Source organism: Spinacia oleracea, chromosome 6 (genome assembly GCF_020520425.1).
Source record: "Spinacia oleracea cultivar Varoflay chromosome 6, BTI_SOV_V1, whole genome shotgun sequence".
NCBI classification, from domain to species: Eukaryota; Viridiplantae; Streptophyta; class Magnoliopsida; order Caryophyllales; family Amaranthaceae; genus Spinacia; species Spinacia oleracea.
Window position 1 is genome coordinate 59,102,300 of NC_079492.1, and position 26,157 is coordinate 59,128,456.

At 34.4% G+C, this 26,157-nt stretch overlaps 2 protein-coding genes across 2 annotated transcripts; both read right to left on the minus strand.

Annotated features, from left to right (window-relative positions):
- Nucleotides 1–217: 217 nt before the first annotated feature.
- On the minus strand, nt 218–16,691 carry LOC110785660 (vesicle-associated protein 4-2). The gene is made up of 7 exons (XM_021990142.2): nt 16,013–16,691; nt 2,564–2,634; nt 2,304–2,385; nt 2,078–2,199; nt 1,315–1,392; nt 814–933; nt 218–728 (listed from the first exon to the last, which is right to left on the minus strand). Exons 1-7 carry the CDS (start codon nt 16,293–16,295, stop codon nt 669–671), a joined length of 816 nt encoding a protein of 271 aa, XP_021845834.2. The 5' UTR covers nt 16,296–16,691; the 3' UTR covers nt 218–668.
- Nucleotides 16,692–17,950: 1,259 nt separating this feature from the next.
- Nucleotides 17,951–22,411, minus strand: LOC110785658 (uncharacterized). The gene is made up of 2 exons (XM_021990141.2): nt 21,946–22,411; nt 17,951–18,249 (listed from the first exon to the last, which is right to left on the minus strand). The coding sequence occupies exons 1-2, from the start codon at nt 22,249–22,251 to the stop codon at nt 18,073–18,075; spliced, it is 483 nt and encodes a 160-aa protein (XP_021845833.1). The 5' UTR covers nt 22,252–22,411; the 3' UTR covers nt 17,951–18,072.
- Between the last annotated feature and the right edge of the window lie 3,746 nt (nt 22,412–26,157).

Below are 26,157 nucleotides of genomic sequence, written 5' to 3' on the forward strand. Positions count from 1 at the left end.
GATTCGAAATTATTTTCTACCTAGATATTTGTGTTGAAATGGCTTAGCAACTGATGTCCTACAGTATTGAATTACCGCTTGAGGTTCTAACTTTTATTAGGAACTCAAATTCTGGAAGTTAAGTTCAATTATTGACCTACAAGTGAAAAATGAAGCAAAATTGTGCTATATTACGATATTTATAGCTCTAGGAAGTTGAGATTTACTCCTAACAATATATCCACAATAGTAATCGACTGCATTACAAATTCCCCCTGATTGGTTATTTGTTTCGATCTACAAACAAGGAATTTAGATCTAGATTGGAAGAGTAAGGTGAAACCACAAAGTGAATCAAGCAAGCTTGCTAGCTAGCTTTAAAACATCTTTACAATAAGAGATGAGAAATATAAGGTTGGACAACATTCTTACACCCAATTATCACAACACCTTAGTACAAAACTCAATTTTATCTACAGTAGGTGAACCACAAGTCAGCTTGGCAAGAGCAGCTTCCTCACCCTACCAGCAGCCTCTCGAGCACTCAACGATAAATAGCCATATCTCACTTTATAGTACAATCCTAGTCGATGCCACAAATACGTGCCCAATGCTTGGCGGGATCAAATGCTACTACTTCACGTTCTCTGCAATATTCTTCTCCGGAAAAAAAAAATGGACTTTCTTCTTTATGCAGAGTCCACCCCTCCAACCTGTTGTTTAGCCAGGTATCTCTCTCGTCTCTCCTTCTGAAATGATACATGAGTGACACAGCAAAAGGTGAGCAATTTCAAAATTTTACGAAACTAGAAAACGTTGTATAGCTTAGCTCACCCATTCATCTATAACAAGTCCTTCACCGATCATCTTTGGTCCATTGTCCTCCGGTGGCTTCTTGCGTTCTTCAAGCTCTGCTTCTGCCTCTGCTAATTGACGCTTTAATTTTTCAAAAGCCTTGAGTAATACAACGAAAACTGCTTCAGAGACGGCCCTTGTTTGTGGCAACAATTGTATACAAGTAAACTCATACACATTTGTTTGTTTTCTGTGCGACTGAAATAGTGCTGATCGCCTGATCTTAACTAGCCAAACCTGACCCAAACCAGGGAGGGCCAACAAGTAGCTGGCCGACTCATGACTCGGGATTCACAGCCTAAATTGTCAAGCACCTGGTTCTTTCGGGGGTATGTGTGGCTCAGTCCACATATTGCATATTAGACTACTTTAGCCTTTGGCCCGATTTTACCAGGCTTAGACAACTTTTTGTCACAAAATTTGACTCTATGTTCATAATGGAGAACTACTTGATTCAAAAGAAGAAAACTGAGAACTTACAGCGCTGGGACGATCCATGTCTAGAAAAATAACACGCAGTATCTGTTCTATGGCTACTTGATCCTTCTGCTCATCAAACTGTATGAAAAGGATAACCAAAAGTATTCAAGAGTTTGAAAGCAAGCTCACTTTAAATATTGATGTTACATGAAATGGAAAACATTCAATAAAATCCAATTTTAAGTCTTCCTTGGTTATATAGCCTGAACAAGAAAATGTGAGGGGGGCACCTTAGATGTTCTCATATAACCTGAACCAAAATAACATACCAAACAATCCCACACAACTATTAACAACGTACATGAGAAGCATTGCTCTGACATAAGTTACTAAACCAATTATATTGAACCCATTCTATAAAGATAGTGTTTTTTTGTTTCTGAAATGAAGTAGTTCTGATAAGTGGTTAGGCCAATTGCGGATCCAGATTATTGTTTGGGATGTTACTTTAAATACTCTCTATACACGCCTTCTGCTAAGAAAAAAGTGAAAGTTCAACTTAAGAATTTGCTCCCCTCCCCACCAAATAAAATGTTTTTGCCCACGCCACCGGATAAGTCCGCACATTTTTGAGGGAAGAGGTTGGTGGTCAAACGTTTCAGTCCTCTCCCGCTGATTTGACAGGAAAACCAAACATGAATCATTACGTGATGAATCCATCAAGATAAGTGCATCAAAAACTAAGAATTTTTTTGCAGCCTACACACCCTTTAAATTTGAAACAAATGATAAGATACATTATTGTATAAGAGCATAAACGCACCATTTCAGGAATATAGTCCATTGGTCCTTTCACCTTTAAGCTCATGATTTTGAACTTCACCTTGCTCTTCTGCTCTAATAAGGGTTTTTCATTGTTTTCTGGATGCTCCACAAACTTAAAAACTAGCCAAATCCATACACAAAAAAGGATACTGTTAAGATTGCAAAGAATAAAAAAACTAGCTGCAATGATAGGAACAAAATAGTATGGGCACAGAGATTTATACCAGTTGCTATTAGGCTCTCACCAGGAGCAAGAATAGCTCCTGGAGGACGCATGAAACAGCTTTTAGGTGCAGTTGTTTGAAACTGAAGAAAATAAATTAAACATGACATGAAGAATTAGGCTTTCCAGGATTCATCCATATATAAAACTATACAACAGTATCATACACTAGCAGATAGAATACCACAACATAAATAGTTATTGCCACCTACCACACTTGTAAAGTTGCCAGGGAATATATAACAAAAGCAGCATCCATACCTTGAAAGCTACGTGAGATTTGCTTGTATTTTTAATCTTTATGGCACTCCTAACCTGCTTACCAGGTTCATCTGCAAGACAGATAAAACTACGCATTAGAGCTTACTAGATATGAAAAATGAACCACATTCATTTAAAAATAACTATTAACCTCACAAGCACATTAAGTTGGTCAATATAACAAAATAAGTGACCTTATCCCATCCCCATTTTAATAATCCCTCTCACTTCCCCACAGTCCCACCTCCCCTAAACTCTGCCCCCCTCCTTCCACAAAACCCTGGATAGTTACCTAATTCGCCTGTATGAGAATGGATACGGCCATACAGGTTCGCAATGCGCTACCTAGTTTGTTAAGTCAGGCCAAAATGACCCACTTTCATGTTATAGTTTGCTTTTTTGGTTTGCAGCTCCCAGGGTGATTAGTGAATCAGGTAAAAATGTAACCCCCTGCACCCTGAGTCGCTTTTGAGCTGACAATCATCAAAGGCATGCAACCTTGGAAAAACCACCTCGTCCTCTCCTATGAAGGTCATCAGTAAGCTTCGGCATCACATAGCCCTTGCCCTTGCCCTTGCCTTGATAAAGTGAGGCTTCCTTAAGCCTAGTCTTAAGACAAACCCATTTTTCATTCCTGCTCTCTCTCCCCTTCCATCCTAAGACCCTAGTCTTTCCCCTTCAACAAGAACACCATGAAGAAGTCTATGTATAAGTACTAGTTGAGTGGTGGCAAAACCTGTGCATGTTTGACTTCAAACCTCCATATATAGAAGTAAAAAGTTTCTCCATTGAACTAAGATGCACGTAGCTAAGAGGAATAGGTTCCAAAATAAATAAAAGACAGCAGTTGCCCTTCTTATAGGATGGAAGTGGAATCACATTTGAGAACTATATGAAGATATTTACTCCATAGCGTGGAAATTTAAGTTCTAATAACTCATCACTGTAACCAGAATGAAAAAGTTTTCTGTGGTAGGATAAGCAATATCTATAACAAGGAACAAGAGGAGGAGCTGACAAGTGATTAAAATTACAGAAAAAAAACTGCAGGGTTAACACGAACTGAGACTACAACTCTCAGTTTGAGATGTGAAAACACTAGACATATATTGAGTCTCTGTGCAATACTAGAAAAGACACTACAGACCAAGGGCAGGTTTATCTTAGCCAATTAGATTTCATCACGATAGTCGATAACTATAGACAAAAATAAGATTGACAAAACAAAACTAAGTACTAAGGTAGTAATAAAGGTCTTTCTCGATATAAAGAAAGAAAATGAACGAAAACGTGAGCATTTTACTGATAAAATAAGATCCATGGTAGGTTTGCAGGCAAAACATATTTCAAACATGACTTACATGAAAGGTTTCATAGTTCTTTCTTTCAGAAAGAGTATCTCCAATTGTAAGCTACTAGGTAATGTAGTTTAGTTCACCACATCAGATCTTAAGCTACAATACTTTCAAGCTACAAGCTCCCACAAAAGTTGACCACAATAACACACTTGCATAAACCTCACCCTTTAATTATTCAACATTAAATTACTCTTTGAAAATTAATTAATTTTCCAAGCTTTTAGCTTCGTTAAGCTACACATAACACATGCTTGCAAGCAGGTTAACTATTTTGCCCTCCAATGGTTGAGCTACAGGTACACTTTAAACATAAATTGCAAGCATGTTTACACCAATCATTGGAGTTGCCTTAACAAGCAAAAGTATATATCTCCATATTACCAACTAAGAGCACTTTCTCCACACATAATGACACGGTTAGGGAGGACGAGGGCAGACAGAACTTGTCTCCCAAAAGTTTAAAGTGAGAAATAGAACTTACATATCCTAGTTAAAAGTACTGACATATGAACGTTTTGACTTTTCCAGCTATCTAAGAAACTTAGAAACCCATCCTTGTCTATCAAAGGATCATAATCCTCTACCTCCACAGTTCCCTTTCTAAGAAGTTCCTTCCTCAATGGATCTTTGTAAATAGACTTTCCACTAATCTAGACCAGTTAGATTCGCCTGTTTTTGGCTGATGATACTACTCGGTGTTGTGTTTAACATGTCACTCAGTCACTTCCCTCGTGTATCCTCTTTTAGTTGTTACCTGCTAAAAGTGAGACCGATTAAAAAAGAATGATGTTCAAGACATCAATTTCCTCTTAAAATATAAAAATATGTTCTTTCACCATAGCATAAATATCTTCATACTAGTTTACTCAGAGATTCAAGTAAATGCAAAAATAAAAACTCAGTATGAGGAAACATGACATATGAGCATAACTTACTATTCTACACAAACTCCAAAAAGATCAAGTAAACAAAATCTCTAGCATGCTCTTTTGACGATGAAAGAAAAACTGTTATTAAAATTTATTCTTCTTTTCAAAAGAAACTAACAGTGGACAAATAGCGGCTAATTATTAGACCAAAAGAAACACAATAATGTTCCACAAAAGTTGTGCTGACCACACCTTGTGTCAGTGCATAGTCAAAATATTGAGGGGAATTGTAAGGTGTCATGAATGTTGTTTCCTTCTGATATGCAAAGGATGCTTATTCGGCTAGCTCTCACGTGCTTGGAAGGTTATTACAAAATTAATCATGCACTGCCCATACAAAACCAAACAAGCCCCACATGAGCTTTTCCAAAGATACCAAATCCACCGCTAGTATCATTCAACAAAAAGGGGATTGGTTCCAACAAATGAAACATCTAAGACATTCTGAAAATTTTGTCTTCAACATAAATCAATTCTTGCAGTTACACAATCCCAACAAAGACAAAGACCTAGTTCTTATACACTTTAGTATTATACAATTAGAAAATTATTGTACTAAAAATATGCCTAAAATAGTGGCTGAAAACTTGTCTTCTTCCCTGGCTGATGCTAACCTTTTTCCTCTTCTACTTTTTGAATGATAAGATCAAGGTCTTCATGGTCTTGGCATCTCTAGAGTTACCAGAATCTATCTGGTCTACCCTACGATACTTATTTCTCATTTGAAATTCTCCAGTACAAAATGGGTAAGTGAGCAAAAAGTGCCCTTCAGTACAGGGGCACTCGTGTAGTTCTGCTAGAGTCTAGGGCATCAGTGATTTCTAACACTTGCAACAACTAGTTCCAGGGGTACTCCGGTATCTCTGTGCAATTTCTATAACAATCATATTCAGTTAGCTTACAAAATGTTTTCACATCAACCCACTTATAAATAAAAAAATTGCAGCTTGGCCAACATCTCAATTTATTTACACTCAGAGTCACCCAACAGCAAGATCTCTCAACCTCAAATAGCATGGTACTTTAATTCCACGACTTTTTTTCTTTCTTGAAAAACATAAAATTTATGTACTTCCTCCATTTTTGTATGTACCCAATTATTGTAGATTCTCGTTTCTAGGAGGAGTCACAGGGTGTAAGAAAAAGGTGGATAAAGTAAGAGAGATGTAGTAAAGTGGTGGGTGGGTGGAACAGATACACTCTCCCCAAACACAGGTTTACCATTTGGCTTGCCTTACTAGATAGACTAAATACCAAGAACAGACTGTATCAGTATGGTATTGGTAACAACAATTTATGTGCTATCTGTGGTGATGCTCCAGAAACCAATGCACATCTGTTCTTTGATTGTTCCTACAGCAAGGAGTGTCTACAGAGTACACTAGAGTGGCTGGGTATTAGAATGGGAAGAACCTCTATCCTCCAAACCCTTCACTGGATCAGAACTTACTGCAGGAATTCCTTCAAAAGGAAGGTTTACTATACTGCTGCGGCAGGAGCTCTCTACCAAGTGTGGAAAGCTAGGAATTCAGCTGTTTGGGATCACTATGTTCCTACAGGTTGCTCCCTGTTGACTAGTCTCAAGTTTGATGTCAAGCACAGAATATTGAAGATTCATAGCAAGACAGTAAGCTCTGCTGCTAGAACTTGGCTAACTCAGTTGTAATTAGCTTTGTTCTGTTTAGGCTTGTTTAGACTAAGTGTTAGTCTAGTTTGTTTGTCAGTTTTGGCTTGTTGGGCCTTCTGACTTGGTTGTAAAACTGTTTGTTGATTAATATATCCCTCTCTTATTTGGCAAAGAAAAAAAAAAGTGGTGGGTGGGTGTAAGAAAAGTGAGAGAGATGGTAAAATGGTTTGCCAACAATTAAAAAAAGTAAAAGCGATATAACTAAAAAAAAACACCCCTTTTGGAAAGTATGAGCAAACTGTAATGAAAGCTTATGTACTCTGGTGTAAATTGTATGAGTTTATGTACTCCAGTGAAGTTTATACAATACATCAAAATTATGTTAGAAGATTTTATTGGCAGATACAGATTGTATTGCAAAGTCTTTTATGTACCACTTAAATATATTTTGTAGGAGCCCTTGGGTTTTCTACACTTCAACAATATCCAAACGACTGAACCAGCCCTAATGGACCACGAGGAACAAAAAAGTTTAGGTATACAGATGATTCTGTTTTTGCTTTGGTATTTGGTTATCATTAGCTAACACCTGCACTTCCAAATTCAAAGTTCCATTTTTGGATTCGAGTAGTCACCCTAGCACTAAACTAACATCACCATCCCCATATGACAATAACTATACTATTCATTCTCCAACCACCAGTGGTTCACATTACTAGAGGAAGTCTAGGAAAAAGGCATGATAGTGTCAGTATCGGTGATGAGACAGAAGGAGAAGCCAACGTGGTAATGAATATTTATTTCAAGAAAAATTAAGCATTAACTTATGGGAGGGAGTCAAAACCCTCTTTAGTGACAACATCAAAAAAGGGTATTTGTTTGTTTTTTTTTGAAGTAAAAAGCATTAAAGAACTTCAAAGTTCAAACCTAAACTCTCCATTCGAACAATCCCCCTCTTTCTCTTTGATGATTCCGCATTTTTATTCTTTTCCAAATTAAATATCATCAGGTGACCTCCCAAATCTAGCTCAAATTTCCATTGATTGCAAAACTACCAATATTTCTCACATCTCAACTTACCTGCACAGAAGTTATAACCTACCATACAGGATCGATCATCATGAAATCAGTAATTTCCTTAAACATCACAACATAGAGAAAGGCATTTTACTAATATGCATGGGAAATACTTTCAATTGTCCTGCAGACACATTTCAATAGAAAGTTCCTAATTTTATGAGCCAATATAGAGGTAAGAAATTACTTTATCCATACGTAGCAACATCTTAAAAAAACAACCTTAGTTCAATAAATAGGCCACTCACCCACTCTTCAATGCCTCGTGAAAATTCAACTTTCACTTGATTTTCACTTTAATACCATGGCCAATTTTCAATTTTAGCTTGTTTGGAAACTAAGATCAAATTTTGGAAATGACTAAAAGTTGTTTCTGATTTTCATTTTCAGTTGCAGGATTTCAAATGGATAGGAACAAGTACAACATATCTTATTGAAGCTCATAAGCTAATTGTCCATCCTTTTAAGTACAGCATTTGAAAACTTAAGAATTTAAATTTGAAACTGAAACGAACTATGATGCCAAACAAACCCTTAATTACTGGAGGGGATGAATATGGAGGTGTCCACTCTTCTATCAAGATATGTTTTCAACTTATCCCAGCCAACACAGATACCAACTTGTATTTGTGTTGTCGACTTGCGGTCCCCATCTTCCCTCCACCAATCAATCAAAGTGGAAATTATGAAATTATTTTGTTGCAAATGTCTTTCTCATTAGTCTTTACTCATTATTCATTCTCCAAAAAATTTGGTATCGCAGCTTAAAGATCTTTCAGGATTGCGAGGCTACCCAAAAGAAGTTACCCAAAGAAGAATGTGAGTGGTAAAAATTTGTTTCACAAAATATAAAAGGAGTTGGCCAAAAAGAAGAAGAAAAAAATGAAGAGCAAACTATGGCACAAGTAGTCAAAATGTTGGTTCTCTGAATTGCGGGAGAGAAATGCAACATGAAGAGAAGGGATCCAATTATTTGGTATTGGTGTTGGGGGTGTAAGAAATGTGAAGGGAAAATAATAGAGATAAAGGCTAGAAAACACACATTTCTTTTATTTATTACAAATCATGAGATACAACTATTGGCCCTTCTAGATACTGTGATAAATTGTAGTGAAGGAAAGATCATCTTTCCATCATTTCCTAGTTCATTATTAATTCTCCAACATAGTATATCCCAAATGAGTTGTAAAGGAATTTCACTTGCTAATCCTTCCATTTTTCTTAATAAGTGCATCTCTCTCCATAACAGCCGTTTTTTTAATAAGTACATCACTTCCTTTTTTTGGAAACCTTATTATTATTTCTCTGTTCTCTCTCCTACCAGATTCATCACTCCTAATTATTTATTACTTCCTCCAGCTTTTTTACTTGCACCATTTGGGTTGGGCACAAAGATTAAGAAAAATTGTAAATATCAAAATTGCCCATATGAGAACAAACAAAAGAGAGGGAAAATGTTAGGTAACAATGGTAAATATCAAATGTGAGTAAGAGTAAAGTGGGTATTTAGTGTGTGAACACACAAAAAAGCATGTGAACACATACCATAAAAGGAAATGGTACAACTAATTTGCAACTTCCATATAAGGAAATGGTGCAAGTAAAAAAACGGAGGAAGTATTTTCTCTCTCTTCCTACCACATATTCACACCATCAATTTATTGCAATATTCTTCCACTATCAACTTCCTGCAATATAGAATTCACCCACTTACCTTACTTGCATAATATGATACTAAATTCAACTCAAACTTCTAAACCTGCGTGCCGGTTAAACAGATGCACCTATTAAAAAACGGAAGAAGTACAAACTAAATTTTCCCAAATAAGAAGAAAGTTCTTGACTCACATAAAACAGCTTCTTAATAAGCACATGTTACTTCACACAAGCAAAGTCCACTTCTTTCTGCCAAGTGATTCCCCGCCGTAAGTTGGAGGTTTTTCTATCAGTTATTGTAGCACGTGCACTAGACCTTATTGTGGATGGGAGACTTGTAGTAAAGTACAAGACCTGCCTTAGTTGCTCCTTAAGTAAGTCTTAAAGGGACTCATGGCACAAAGTGAGATCTTACATATCTAAGCTAACGAGATATTTTCAAACAAGTACGACTAATAGATACTCCCTCCGTCCCGGAATACTTGACTTGTTTTCCTTATCGGGTCGTCCCTTAATACTTGACCTGTTTCTAAAACTAGAAATATTCTAACAATATTATATTATTTCTCACTCCACCCCTATTAACCCACCTACCCCCTACTCCATACAAAAAATAATAAAAAATTCAACCCTTACTCTCCCCCAACCCCACCCCTTTACACATTTCCCACTAACTACATTAAAATAATACCCCACTATCAACTACTACCTATTAAATTAAATAAGTCAATTCAAGTTCCTTAAACTCTGTGCCGGTCAAGCCGGGTCGAGTATTCCGGGACGGAGGGAGTACAACTTAACATTTTCAATTAAATAGGTGAGGTTATTGTCAAATGTGTTAACCCCGTCTCATTAGTTGGGTTTGATTAGCGTACAGAGATCCTCAACCGCTTTATCTTCGGCAGGAACATGAACCCAACCCAAAACAGCCTATCATTTCAAGCAGCGCACATTCTACCCCCTCAATCAAGGTACAGACTATGGAACATTCCTATTTTCCTCATACGATAAAAAATGACCCCTCTTTAACATGGGGTCATGCATTTCTTCCATATCTTAACAATCAACTCATACAACTGATACAAGGAGCAAATTTCAAATAAAAACAACTATAGAAAAACAATGTAAAATAAAAATTTGAGGCTTGAATGATATCATCTGGTGGTGAATTTGTGGGAGTATATGGATATCATTAATTCCTAAATTAATTATATCTGAGAAATGTGAAACAACGAGAGAAACATAAGGAGATAATAGAATGTAGTTTCTATTTTTATTGTTTAGTTAATTATAGGAAACAAGATTGTCGGTGAAACAATGTAAATCATTGTTTAATTAGTTTTCTAATTCATTATAAATGTGTAGAAGTGTAATGTAAAATTTATTCAATACAATTCAACAATTCACATCATTAAAGTTTAGTTTTAAGAAAAGATTATTTTTCTTACGTAACATTTATTATTTCCTTCATAAAGGGTTGTTTGTTTATTCACAAAATATTATTTCATTGTGAGGTATCGATTTCATATTATCTAGTAAAGCCAAATTTCCGCTGCGAGCTCTAACAATTGGTATCAAGAGCCAACGTCAAAATATTAAGTGGTTAAATTTTTTATTTTGAAAATATTTTTATAATGCCTTTTACTAGTGGAACGGTAAAAGTTGGGAAATATGAAATTAAAAAGTTCAATGGGAAAAATGATTTTTCCTATTGGAGGATGCAAATGAAAAATTTGCTAATTTCGCAAAAGCTACACAAAGCGCTAGCGGGAAAAAAACAAAAACCCGGAGATATGAAGGATTACTAGTGGAACGGTAAAAGTTGGGAAATATGAAATTAAAAAGTTCAATGGGAAAAATGATTTTTCCTATTGGAGGATGCAAATGAAAAATTTGCTAATTTCGCAAAAGCTACACAAAGCGCTAGCGGGAAAAAAACTAAAACCCGGAGATATGAAGGATGAGGATTGGGAAGAGTTAGATCTTGAAGCACGAGCTGCCATAATCTTGTGCCTTGAGAGGGATGTTGTATTCTTGGTAAATGAAGAAGCAACGGCTGCTGGAGTGTGGGCAAAGTTAGAGACAAATTTCATGACGAAAACTCTAACGAACAAGATCTATCTAAAATCCAAATTGTATACATGCAAGATGGAAGAAGGCACCTCAATTCGGGAGTATATCAATAAGTTTGATAGGATTATATCAGACTTAAAGGATATAGATGTGAAGATAGAAGAGGAAGACCAAGCGCTCATGTTATTACTTTCATTACCAAAGTCCTATGAAAATCTAGTTCAAACATTGATGCTTGTGGCCTTGTGGGTGATACTCTAACCATGGATGAAACTAGAACATCACTTTTAGCGGATGATCTTCGAAAGGTTGCTACAAGTGGGATGATGTCTAGCAGTGGAGGAGAATACAGGGAACAAGCTCAGGGATTGTTTACAACTAGAGGAAGGACTAATGAAAGAGGAAGAGGCAAGGGAGGAAAGTCTAGACCAAAATCTAGACCTCTTGCGGAAAGACCATGTTTCAAATGTGGTGAGCTTGGTCATTTTAAAGTAAATTGTCCAAATAAGAGGGCTACATTCAAGAGGTCGGACAACAACAACAATTCCAGAGGAAAACAACAAGAAAAACAAGAGGCAAGTTTTGTCTCAAATGACGAGGAAGATTATTGTTACTCCGTATCAGAACAATGCACTGAAATATCTGGTAAGTGGATGCTTGATTCAGGAGCATCACACCATATGTGCCCAAATAGAAAGTGGTTTACAACTTATCAAAGTTTGGACGGTGGCACGGTTTTGATGGGAAATGATCATGCTTGCAAGACTGTCGGGTTAGGTACTATCCGAATCAAGATGCATGATGGAACAATAATAACCTTGAAGGATGTGAGACACATCCCAGATTTACGGAAAAACCTTATTTCTCTTGGGTTATTAGAGAAAAATGGTTGCAAACTATCCATGGAAAATGGAGTATTAAAAGTTGTTCGTGGTTCCATGGTAGTGATGAAGGGGATTCGTCACGGTAATCTTTATCCTCTTTTGGGCACAATTGTTACAGGTGATTTAGCAGTTGGAATCAGTGGAAGTAAAGACCAAACAGAATGCACTAGGATATGGCACATGCGCCTTGGGCATATGTCGGAAAAAGGTCTATCATTGCTTTGCGGACAAGGTTTGTTGAAGAACATGAAGAAACCACAAATGGAATTTTGTGAACATTGTGTGTATGGAAAAGCACACAGAGTAAAGTTTTCTACAAGCAAGCACAAAAGCAGAGGGTTGTTAGACTATGTGCATACAGATGTTTGGGGTCCGGCTAAAGTTTCTTCCAAGGGTGGTTCCAGGTACTTTGTTACATTTGTTGATGATTATTCTAGATATGCTTGGATTTATTTTCTGAAGCATAAGAATGAGTTATTCGACATTTTCAAGCGGTAGAGAGCAATGGTTGAGAACAAAACGGGTCGAAAGCTAAAAACTGTACGGTCTGGTAACGGTACAGAGTACACAGTACACAGAGGGAGCTTTCAAGGAGTTTTGTGATCAGGAAGGCATTGTAAGACACTGGACAGTTAAAGACACACCACAACAGAATGGAGTCGCGGAAAGACTGAATCGTACACTACTTGAGAAGGCTAGGTGTATGCGCTCTAATTCTGGTTTAGGCAAGGAATGGTGGGCAGAGTCGGTTGCTACAGCTTGTTATATAGTGAATCGATCACCACATTCTTATTTAGATGGAGACACACCTCATAGGGTGTGGTCAGGGAAACATGCAGATTACAAGAGACTTAGAGTCTTTGGGTCCACAGCTTATTATCATGTCAAAAATAAAAAGCTTGATGAAAGAGCCAAGAAAGCAATATTCTTGGGGTATCCCAAAGGCGTTAATGGCTATCGTCTTTGGAGTATAGAGGATTCTAAATTTGTAATCAGCAGGGATGTGACATTTGATGAAAGATCTATGATAGCTTTACCCAAAGTTATGGTGTCAAATAATGGTGATGTCGGGACTACTTCAAATAATCAAGTGGTGGAGATAGAATCTAGAGACCAAACAGATTCTAGTCATGTTCAGGTGGAGCATCCTGGTGTTAATCAAAATGATGAGGAGGATGATCTTGAACATGAGGAGATTCAACTGGAAAATGTACATGTGTTACAACAACAGCAGAAGGAATCTTTGGCAACCACTAGGCCAAAGAGAAATTATAAATTAGTTCAGAAGTTTGGGTTAGACAAACCTCTGAGGCATTACGGGCAGGTTAACTTGGTAGAATATGCACTCTCGGTGGAGGATGATGAGCCGATCACCTTCAAACAAGCTATCAAAGACAAGGATAGAGAGAGTTGGTTGGTTGCTATGGAGGAAGAGATGCAATCTCTTCATAAAAACAAGACATGGGAGGTAGTCTCATTGCCCGTGGGAAAGACTGCTATTGGTTGTAAGTGGGTGTATAAAAGAAAAGAGGATCCTTCCAAGACTGATGGTATAAGATATAAGGCTAGGCTAGTGGCCAAGGGGTTTGCACAGAAAGAAGGTGTTGATTACAATGAGATATTTTCTCCGGTGGTAAAACATACTTCTATTCGGGTGCTATTAAGTCTCGTTGCTCATGGTGATCTTGAGCTGGAACAACTTGATGTGAAGACAGCCTTCTTACACGGTGATTTGGATGAGGAAATCTATATGTATCAACCTGAGGGATACAAGGTTGAGGGTAAAGAGAGTCAGGTATGTCGCTTGAGGAAATCACTTTATGGATTGAAGCAATCTCCTCGACAGTGGTACAAGCGATTTGATTCCTTTATGTTAAAGCAAAGGTTTTCTAGAAGTAATTATGATTGTTGTGTATACATTCGTAAACTTCATGGAGGTGATTATATTTATCTTCTATTGTATGTCGACGACATGCTTATTGCTTCAAAAAGCAAGGTGGAGATAAATATTTTAAAAACTCAACTTGGTGAAGAGTTTGAAACAAAAGATTTGGGCGCTGCAAAGAAAATACTAGGTATGGAGATTAGAAGAGAGAGATCAAATCGAAAATTGTTCTTGAGCCAGAAAGGCTACATTGAGCGGGTTATTGAAAGGTTTGGGATGAAAAGTGCTAAGTCAGTGGTAAATCCATTGGCTCCACATTTTAGACTCTCTAGTAAACAATCTCCCACTACAACGGATGATAAGGCATACATGGATAATTTACCTTATGCTAGTGCAGTTGGCAGTTTAATGTACGCTATGGTGTGTACACGTCCAGATATTTCACAGGCGGTTAGTGTTATCAGTAGATTCATGGCGAATCCAGGAAAGGCACATTGGGAAGCTGTGAAATGGTTTTAAGGTACTTAAAAGGTACTGTTGACACGGGTTTGTGCTTTGGTGGAGATATATGTCAGGTAAATGGTTTTGTTGATTCTGATTATGCCGGTGATCTAGATAATCGACGATCTACTACAGGTTACGTGTTTAAAATACATGGTGCTCCAGTTAGTTGGCGATCAATGTTACAGGGCCACGGTGGCTCTATCTACTACAGAGGCCGAATACATGGCTTTGGCAGAAGGAGTCAAGGAAGCATTGTGGTTATGGGGACTTCTAGATGATTTGGGGTTGAAGCAGGAATGTGTGAATCTGAGTTGTGACAGCCAAAGTGCAATTCATTTGGCAAAGAATCAGGTTCATCATGCTCGTACCAAGCATATAGATGTGAGATATCATTTTGTTCGAGATGTCATAGAGGAAGTTAGTATTTCTCTTATGAAGGTGCATACAAATGAGAACCCCGCAGATATATTAACCAAAGTTGTGTCAGGAAGCAAGTTCCAACATTGCTTGGAATTACTAAACATTGTCCCATGTTAGGCATTACATGGAAAGATAAAAGGAACTACGATTGGTTTGATCCCGGTCGAGGGTACGTAGGCAATCATTGTCAAAATGGTGCAACCCGGATACGATACTACAATTTGTTCATCCAAAATTTGAATGTTTTCAAATTATGGACGGGGTGGAGAATTGTGGGAGTATATGGATATCATTAATTCCTAAATTAATTATATCTAATTTAAGAATGGTGAGAAATGTGAAACAACGAGAGAAACATAAGGAGATAATAGAATGTAGTTTCTATTTTTATTGTTTAGTTAATTTTAGGAAACAAGATTTTCGGTGAAACAATGTAAACCATTGTTTAATTAGTTTTCTAATTCATTATAAATGTGTAGAAGTGTAATGTAAAATTTATTCAATACAATTCAACAATTCACATCATTAAAGTTTAGTTTTAAGAAAAGATTATTTTTCTTACGTAACATTTATTATTTCCTTCATAAAGGGTTGTTTGTTTATTCACAAAATATTATTTCATTGTGAGGTATCGATTTCATATTATCTAGTAAAGCCAAATTTCCGCTGCGAGCTCTAACAGAATTCACAAAGTTCAACATAAAAATTCCAGCTACTCAATTCACTCTCTACAACTTTGTCAAGGTAAAACAATATTATCACCAATCAAAGCCCAACCATAAAGTTCTAGAGAATCTCTAACAAGACTCACACAATGTGCAACCTCTTTACATAACTCAATATTCACAAATTACACAAAAATATAATTACCAAAAAATAATATCTGTATCTATTCAAAATTCGAAGTACCCATATTCTTGATCATAAACCCAAACCCCCAATTCAAAAAAAATGCTCAAATCAACCAAATAAAGCCAAAAAAGGCAAGTCAACTTCAGAAATTAAGTGAAATGAGAGAGAAAGAGAGAGTACATACAAGGGAAATAGAGCTTGCTGGGTGGATCAAGGCGAAGACGGCGTCTTGTAGGAAGTAAAGATCTAGCAACAGAAGTAACAGAAGGGGCTGCAGGTTGAGAATTAGACCCTTCACCATTGTTATTGGTGTTGTTGTTGCTGTGATGAGAATGAACACTGTGCATCATAACAGAAGAATTTACAGAATTTGAAGAAGAAATCGAGGGTGAATTTTGTCGAAATGGGAGCTTAAACAGACCCCACACTTTGCCTCCTCCTTCAGATCCTTGCTCAGTTATTGCCATTTTTGAACCATCAAAACAACGAGAAAATACCCACCAAAATTGATGATTTTTCTTTCAATTTTTTTTTGGTAATTTGGGTTTTTTTTTTTTTTTTAGATAATCCTAAAATTGAAACTGGGGATCTTCGTTTTGTGTTTCTTTTAGCAGTGAGTTTCAAATTTGAAATGGTGTTTTCAGGGAGGAGAGAGAAAATGGAGAAGACTTTATTTGGGTTTCTGCTTTTGTTTGGACTTTGGGGTTGAGAAGAGGAGTGGTGGGACGGAGTGGGGGAAGATGGTGATGGTGATGGTGATGACTACAAAAGAGGGAGGGGATTGCGGATTAAGACTTTAATTATTACTTTAATCTTTTACTACTAATTTACTCCATGGTTGGATTTCAAAACTTTTGATTTTCTATTTCAATAAAATTTAGACTTAAAAAAGACCATTTAAGGTAATATTGGTTGTTGAAAATTGTTTGAGGTTTATTGGTAGCTTAAGTCAAGTATTGTGGATGTTGGAAATGCTAATGGATCGATTATATTACAGGGAGTAAATTTATTAATCGAATATTTGAGTAATGTCATATTGATTTTACATTAATTATATTAAGTTAAATAGGTGATTATAATGGTGGGTTATCTCGAATAGTGTTAGTATTTATGTTTCTAGAGTGAATGTACGTTAAATTTTAAAATATATAAAGTACTTTGTGGTTGAAGTTATTTGCAAATTAAACTTGATAAGTTAATTGAGATCAGAAGTTAGCAAAGGCATAGCTAAATTTTTGAAAACTATCTAGCTAGCTTGCAAAAGTCTTCTAATTTGGAAGTTAGTTTTTAATTAACATAATGGGTGTGCTAGATTGTTGACTTTAAAGGAATAATTAGTTGGCCAAAAACATTTGGTTCTTCCACCTAAACATCATTATCATGTTTTTGTCATGATATGTGAATGGGTATGTGCCTACAGATAGATGTACTCAAGGATTTTTTTATTTTTTTAATTATTTTTTCTCTTTTGTAATTTTTTGTATTAATTAATAAACCGATCATGTTTTGGATATGAATTATTGTTCCCTCTATGTAAACCGACAATTTAAACCAAACATGACCCGACCTAATTGTTAGCTCTAAATATCTCTTATATGCGTCCTATACAATCTATAATTTTGTTATTCATGTTGATAAACGTCAAGTCAAGTTACATGAACCTTATTCTTTTGGTATAAAAGCAAATTTAATTTCATAAACCAATTATAATTCTCTTAATAAAATAACCCTAATTAAGATTGTAATTAACCTTGGCCAATTGTAAATATCAAGTGTGTTAAAATTAAAATTTCAAGCTAGAGGATCAATTATTTAAGATGTTTACTTTTTGCCGATGACATTGTAAATACAGGCACTTGTAAAAGACTGCATGTTATACCAAGAGTCAAGTCACCACCTCCTACTAAGTTGTTAGAGTAATAAATATGGTTTGTGGTCTGACAATTAGGTAAAAATCAGCATTCGGAAAATCCTAACATGTCAAATTTCGGAGGGCTCTTTCGGTATCATTGTCAGTTTCCAATTTTTGAGTTTTTGGTTTTATAAGTCATGTTAATCATGAACTAAAAATTAATCATACTTGTAATAATCATGCTAATTTTGAAAACTGACAACAAAAAACTGAAAACTACCTTTGTGGTTTTTATATTATGGTATTTAGTTTTATAAAAAACCAAAAAACTGAAAACAAAAAACGACACCGAACGGGCCTTAAATACAAGAGATGGCATAATACAAGAGTAATTAAAATTGGCCGGCGAAAGGGTCATCATCATCCCATTGGAGTACAGCAGAACCAATATTCTGCTCCCTTTTAAGCTTATCTTTCAAGAACCAATCACAAATCTTTCCAGCATTCAGTTCTTCAATTGAGCATCCTTCTTGTTCTGCTATCACTCTCAGTAGATTCAAAGACGATATCTGCCAAATAATATCCAATTAGTCTCCTATCCATTTTCTGAAAAGCTTTGACTAATTTAGGTTGGAGTCAAGTTAAGCCTGAAATGAAGGGAAAATCCTCTTTACCTATGTATCTATATGTTTACAATGAAAAAATTGTGATTTTATGGGTTACAACCTCAAACTAATATTTTTGTAAATTACAACCTAAAAGGTCATCTAATATTAAAATTACAATCTCGGATCACATTCCGGCAAACGGATGAAAATAATGTCATTAATAATTTGTAACTCATTATTAATATAATAAAATACTTTAATAATAATAAAAAACCACCGATTTTAGGTTTGTAGGAATCAATTTAATTGGTTTTTATTTTATTTTTAAAGCATTTTAATCACATTAATAATGAGTTGGAAATCAATGATGACATCACTTTTGGTTTTCGTTGGTCGGAATCCGACTCATAATTATAGTTTAATGGCCTTACTTTCAGTCCTAGTTTGCAAGAATCCGGCTGATTAAGTTTTAGTTTTACACAAATTCTTATTTAAAAGAGGTATACAATAAATATTGTACACCAAAGTAAAAGTTGACTCAAAATACATTAAAGTTACCCTTATATATGTAAAAGTTATCTATTTTTTCTTGATAAACTTTTTTCATTTTAATAAAAAATATTCTTCAAAATCATTAATAATGTATAAAAATTAATCATTTAACCTTTTAAAATGTTAATCTATCAAAACAAGTTTCATAATATAAAAGTTAACCAAAACATAGTAAAAGTTACAAAAAACTAGGTAAAAGTTATTTTGGTGTACGATAAAGTTATTGTACACCTTGTGCGCGCAAGACCTTTTGTTAGTTTTAAACTAGTGTGTGGTTCGAGCGATACCCCAATTGCTACTTTAAATAATTAAAATTTTAGATTTTTCGTCAGATCAATATATATTTGACCAAAATACATGTATATAGTACATAAAAGTAAAAATAATTTTATGTACTACATGTATAAAAATACATGTAGTCATTTATCATGCGAAATAATTTTTCAATTAGATCATCTTACAATTCGTTTAATTTATTTTCTAAAGGAACTAAGTGAATTAAATTAATAAACACCAAATTACATACATGCAGGACATTTATATAGTTTATGCTTATGAGACTTATGATATCATGTTTAATTCATGGTTTTTCTAATGTTTTAATTGTTATTTATTCCAATACTAGTATAGGCCCGTGCCGATGCATGGGATTTCTATAAATTAGAAAGTAAATAAAATAGTGCATTTGATTTAAAATTAGTATTATGTAAATTATTATGGCAATAACACAAATAGAGAGTAGTTATGAAATTAATAAATCGGGATATAGCTATGTCGGTCTATATGAGATATTTTTTTTTTTAATGATGTTAGACAATTGAAATGTTGGTAGATGCCTAAGGTAAAATGTCAATTAATTATTATAATAATGTACCGTAAGTTATAAATGGTATGGTTTAACCATTTAACTGAAGTACCTACTTTTTTTCTTTATTAAACTGATTAAATATACATCACATGCAAAATTAATAGACGTTTTCTGTATTTGTTAGATTGATTAAAATTATTTTTCAATTTATTTCATAATTTTTGAAGATTTGTTTTGAAATAGTTAGTCATTATATTTATGTTATTCAAATTTCCATTTTAAAGATATACAACATGTTTTTTTTCCTTATTTATTTGTATTTATATTCCATTATACAAAATTTGCTATTTCCTTTTTTGTAAATGGTTATTTTTCCTTTTATTGCTAGTTTGAATTCTCCTTTTTTTTCTTGCTTGATTAGTGCTTGATTGAAGCATTAAAGTTGTGAATATTAGTCATGTTTTGACTTTTCAACTTGTTTCAACTCAATATTTAAACACAAATATCTCCAAATACGTATGTCAAAAAAATATAAAAATTTGATATTGTTATACTACAAATTAAGACGAACAAAATAAGATCATGAATATTTTTTGAAGTACGTATTGGAAAGAAATTAGAAGATTCTCTTCAATTGTGAATAGTGTCAAGATTCGAAATGGGACTAATATTCGATAACAGAGGGAGTAGTTACCTATTGAGTGGGTATGACGTGGCCAGTGATGTGGCATATGTTAGAAGAGAGTATTGGGGATTTGCTCACCTCTCATCAACCATCACTCTGCTTTAATTATATAGATAGTCCATAAAAAATAAAAATGTAATACTCCGTATAAAGATTTAGTTGTTTTAGACTTTATGTTAACATGCATTTATAAATTAATGTGCGTGTATAAACAACAATTAGTGGTTGGTTAATTAAGATAGAGTTATTTTATTGATTTTTTGTTGTCAATAACCTCACATAACTTTGGTGAGTGGATGACGTGGCGTAAACAAGAGAGTTCTACGTGGCACATAAACTTTATTCGCAACACCTTTCCATATATTACTTCCTCCGTCTCTTTTTGTTATTTACGTTTTCCTTTTTTGGTGTCCAAAAATGTTCTTTACATTTCCGTTTATATTATCACATAAATACTCTAGTATTCTATCAAAATTTGTTGTCCAATTATTTTTTTTTACCAATTAAATTCATTGGATCATTTAATATCTCACACTTTTCCATTAAGACATTAAATTTTTCTCTTTTTCCCAATATCATAATTTTGATAAAAGTGAAAACATTAAAAATAAATGTAATTTGTCTTGTTTAAATTAAACAAAATAGAGAATCTCAATGCACATTAACTAGTTTTAAAACGTGTGCAAAATACCAAACGTAAAAAAAACAAAAAGAGACGGAGGGAGTAATATAGATGGAGGGTACGTGACTTTTCAAGTTGCAAAAAAAAAAATTTAGAGTTTAGAGTCGTAAACCACAAAGTGACAATGTAACTTAAAGTTACATTTGACAAAAATTTCCTATTTACAATAACTTTTTTACCGATTAATCAAATTAAATAGTTCTAAGGGCTAGTTTGGTTGACGTGGGAAGTAGAATTTTTGAGAAAGAAGTTTTTCTCATGTATTAGCATTTCCTAGGAAGTAGATGATATTGTTTGGTTAAACATGAGAAATAAATTTCCATGGGAAGTTCCACTTACCTAGGGGAACCTAGGTAAGCAACTCCCTCTACTTTGTAGGAAGTGTGACTTCCCATGTTTTTGTCAAACAAACAACCCTACAATCTTTCACTTCCTAGGAAATCATAATTCTCATTTTATTTCATGTCAACCAACCATCACCTAAGTTTCTAACTAAGTTCGTGTTTATGATGTACTCCCTCCGTCTATTTTTGTTCTTTACGTTTGGTATTTTTCACGCGTTTTAACGATTAATTAATTTGCGTCGAGGTTCCTCAATTTTTTTATTTAAACAAGATAAATTACGTTTATTTATAATGTTTTCACTTTTATCAAAATTCTGATATTGGGAAATGAGAAAAATTTAATGTCCTAATTGAAAAGTGTGAGAGATTAAATGACCCAATGAATTTAATTGGTTAAAATAATAATTGGACACAAATTTTGATAGAATACTAAGTCATTTATGTGATAATATAAAAGGAAATGTAAAGAACATTTTAAAATACCCAAAAAGAAAAACGTAAAAAACAAAAAGAAACGGAGGGAGTACAATTTACTGAATATTTCGCAGTCCGTACTTATTACTCGTACGAGAAAAAGAAGACGTACCGTTAATCTGCAAAGAAAACGTTCATGAATACTTAAACCAGAGATCTCCACCAAACCAGCTTCTTCTAAAGAGAGAAAGCTTTTCTTTTCAACCCTTTCTTCATCTTTTCTGACGGCGGCTTCTTCGTTGGAATTGTATGCTCTCACTTGTACTGTAAGAACATTTTTAGCATTATTTGTAGCGCCTTTTGGCTTATAAAAACTAAATTTGTTTATCTTTCCTATTGCAAATTTGGAGTTGTAAAAGATCGAATGATGATGATGAGTATTGTAATAAGAGTATTTGCAGGGTCTAAGTAAGTTCATTACGTTTTTGTTGATGATTGTGGGAGAATTTTGGAATAATTAATGAAATAGCTAGAGAAGGTAGAGGGTTGGTTTAAGGCTTTGCTATGTGTGGTAGGAATGAAAGTTATTAAGATAGGCCATAATGTGGATGATGTATTTTGGAATTTGCTTCACATGTAAGTGTAACAAACAAAATTGGTACTTATAGTGCAATATAGATGAGATTGGGTAGCATTATTACTCCTTTTTTTTTTCCGGGTAAATTTAATATTAATTATCGTAAGTTTAATTGTGTTACCTATTAAAAAAAGTTAAAATGATGATTTTTCTTCTCTTTTTCTCACTTAGGCTCCGTTCTGTTAGAATTATTTTGACTGAACTTATATTATCTGAAGTTATCTGAACTTATTTTGTCTGAAATAAGTCAAAATAAGTCGAACATAATAAAACCTTAAATGCCCCTTATCTAACTGAAACGTCATAGAGGATACTTCTATATCTCAAGACTCAAATACACCCTCCGGATATATAGTTTTTTAATTTTTGCAATGGGTCTACCAAAGATGACCAAAGACAAAAACAATCCCAAAATAACCTTATAATTTACGGAGTAAATGTCTTTGTAATTTTTCGGTCATAAACTATTCCCTCCGTCTCGGAATACTCGTAACGGTTTGACTTTTTACACTGTTCACATGATTTACTTTGACCCTATTTTATTTATAGTATATGAAAATGAGTGTTAACATATAATATATTGTTGGCTTCATCTTAATATATATTTTCAAAATATAAATATTTTATAAGTTTTTATAATATATAATTGAAAATATTGATGGTCAAAGTTGTGCATTGGCAAGCGTGTCCAGTGAAACCGTTGCGAGTATTCCGGAACGAAGGGAGTAGTTTGTTATTGTTATAAAGGCATGCATGATGCATGTATACGACATTTAATGTTGATTTTTCTTGTAGGTCTCCTATAATGTTGAGTTTCCTCTTTTACTTTGAGCATTTCTTGCTATTTTTCAATATCTTATTGTAAATAAACAAAAATTATATTTATTTATTGAGACGAATCTAGTAAAACTCAATCAAATTTATTTACATATTTACAAGGCTAGAAGTAATAATTAATACGTGTACATATATTTACTAAAATTAAAATACTCAACTTAATCAATAATTTACACGAACAATTATTGAAATTCAAGATGGACCCCAACAACTCAAATACATGACAGTTCGGAGAGACTCCTCGGCGAGCCGGAGCTTATCCGCGGAGGTGGTAGTAGTGGTAGCATCCGTAGCCTCGGTGGCCAGCCGCCTCGTTTGGCGGTTAAAGCCGGAGGAGTTCTTGAAAGACATGATGAAGGTAGGGTCACATTTAGAAGAAGCTTGGTCTAGTTTGGTGCCTTGCAAAATCACCCTAATATTTCCTGTTGCTTGGTACAACACCCTCCCTAAGTGCCTCAAGCTCATTTTTGAGATTATTAATTAATTTTCGGGTTAAAAAGAGGTTTTTGTATGATTAAAATATGGTTAATTATGAATTGGTATAAAAAATGTGGTTTTTTTTGGTTTTGGGTTTAGTTGGAATTTTTGTGTAAAAGAATTTAGCAAATTTGGTGAATTTATATGGAGTGAGGAGAAAAATAAATGTGGATGGAACTTGTAAGATAACATAGGTACGCAATGACGTGGAGATTAACATTGCTGATTGATTAAGTGATTATGATGAATCCACATCGATGATCCCGAATTGTTCTTATGACAAACGCGTTGTAATGTTGACCTCTACTATGCTCATTATGAACAAATATTAGCAACGTAACAAAAATGATTATTTCATTTACATAGTATGGAGTATCTTACATGGTTTTTCTTTTTCAAGGATTAACTAAATTAGCTTTTTTCGGGCATATAATTATATAAATAAAATAAAAATGTGTTGGATGTCAATTGTCAACTATCTAGCTTAGTTGGAAAAGTTTTAAGGGGTGGTAACGTGCGTGCATGCCCGCGCTTGTGCCCTCGCTCACTCGCACAAGTCGCAGCAGTGGTCGCGAGCCACGCGGCGTGCCGGTGTGCATGGAATGCCTCGACTATGCACGCAAGTGCATGTGACTCGTGGCCCCGAAGTGCCGCGCAAGTATATTTTTCGTCCAAGGCAACATAAGGTTGTGCAATACGATTCCTAATCGTTTGGAAATGTTCTAAACTTTCTAACATTGTAAAGAGATTCAATTTTTATAATTTCCTTTTACGTGAACGTTTCCTAATTAAGTTAGGATTATTATTTTATATGACATAATTTTCAAAATCTATCACAAAAAATATGGCGATTTTAATAATTATGGACATTAAACAAATTAAACAATTTAATTAATTTAGGAATGGAAACGAAAATTAACAAGTCCAACTAATTTTTCGGATCTAAACTAGCAATTTTCAAAAATTTCAAGCATCCCCATCCACAATTTTCGAAATATTTTGATCAACATGCATTGAAAATTTAAACGTTCCGAACCATAGATTTACAATTTCTAATCAAAACTACTATTTAGCAATTCAATTAAAATAACAAATCCAATTAATATTTTAAATCCAAATTCATCTGTGGGAGCTTATGAACGTGTAACCATATATCTAAAAACGCCTACCATGATTATATCATATTGCAACGTACATTAATCTAACTAGTTTTGGGCCCGTTCGACGAACGAGCATATTATAGGTTGGTTCACCATGATTTGTTATAATAAAGATATATTTTTGTAGGTAATGCGACTAATTGTTGACCTTACAGGCTCACATAAGACCTTTTCTAACCAAATTTGCCGTTGTCCTTATACAAGGTCTTTTCTCAAGAAGTCAACCTCATTTAAGGTCATTTCTAACAAATTTTACACTTTAGATGTCCTTATATAAGGTCATTTATCATAAAGTCAACCTCATATAAGATCTTTTCTAACAAATTTTGCTCACACTAATTAATGAACAACTTCAAAGAAACTCATGTACTATAATATTTACTAAAGAAACAAATGTAGGGAGCTTCAAAGTTAATGAAGCAAAAGTTCATTCGTAAAGAATAATCAGAAAAACCTGCCAATTGGAAGCTTAAAACAATAACTTATAATTTTGACGTCAACTAATAGAATTCAAGAGATACTCGGCTAAACCTAGCAATATAATCAATCAAATCACAACCGCAAATTTGTACAAAAACACGAAAGATTATTAGGAACTCTGAATAAATATGCTTAGTCCAAAAGTTAAATGGAAGCAGGGGAATATAAAATGAGATCTCTTCTTTGGTGAGACATAGTCTTGATAGTTGTCACTCTTTTGGTGGTTGCGAACCCTTGAGGTGGCCAAACAGTTGCTCGATACTTCAATACTTCATGTTGATCCCTTTTTCAACTTATAATCCAATTCTTTGATAGAAGATCTTATTGTTGAATTCTACACATTGATTTCAATAATCATGAGCTAGTAGTAAAATATCAACTATCAACTGCTCATATATACATATAAATGGAATTCAACTTAAAATAGAGTGAAAGAGATAAAAAGTCACCAGAGATCTTGAGGCAGCCGATAAAGTTCAATTGCGCCTTGATAGTTTGGGATTAGAAATTGAAAAATTGCAGTTTCTCCCTCAAAAAAAGAAAAATTGTAGTTACAAGTATAAGTGAGTAAAAGTCTGTGCGAAAAACGGTCCGAAATGCTAGTTTCACTCAAATAGGCAACTATTGTCTACTAATCCACTAATTATAAAAAAGGCAAAAAAAAAAAGTAGTCATTATCCGCATTCCTCGCTCTTAATTTTATGTTGTTAGCAGAAAAATAAAAAAAATAGGAAATGGAAGTTGTGTAAATGAAATCTCCAATCTTCAAAGCAACTTCACTAATCTCACAATC

What these genes read in the sequence shown, in the direction of transcription:
- LOC110785658 (XM_021990141.2), bottom strand. Translation starts at nt 22,251, where the DNA reads ATGAACTTACTTAGACCCTGCAAATACTCTTATTACAATACTCATCAT. An exon ending in GTTTTCTTTGCAGATTAACG is followed by an intron (nt 18,250 to 21,945) that starts GTACGTCTTCTT and finishes ATTATTTGGCAG; the next exon opens with ATATCGTCTTTGAATCTACT.
- LOC110785660 (XM_021990142.2), bottom strand. Translation starts at nt 16,295, where the DNA reads ATGGCAATAACTGAGCAAGGATCTGAAGGAGGAGGCAAAGTGTGGGGT. An exon ending in TGGACTATATTCCTGAAATG is followed by an intron (nt 1,393 to 2,077) that starts GTGCGTTTATGC and finishes CTTTTCATACAG; the next exon opens with TTTGATGAGCAGAAGGATCA. An exon ending in GACTTGTTATAGATGAATGG is followed by an intron (nt 729 to 813) that starts GTGAGCTAAGCT and finishes GTATCATTTCAG; the next exon opens with AAGGAGAGACGAGAGAGATA.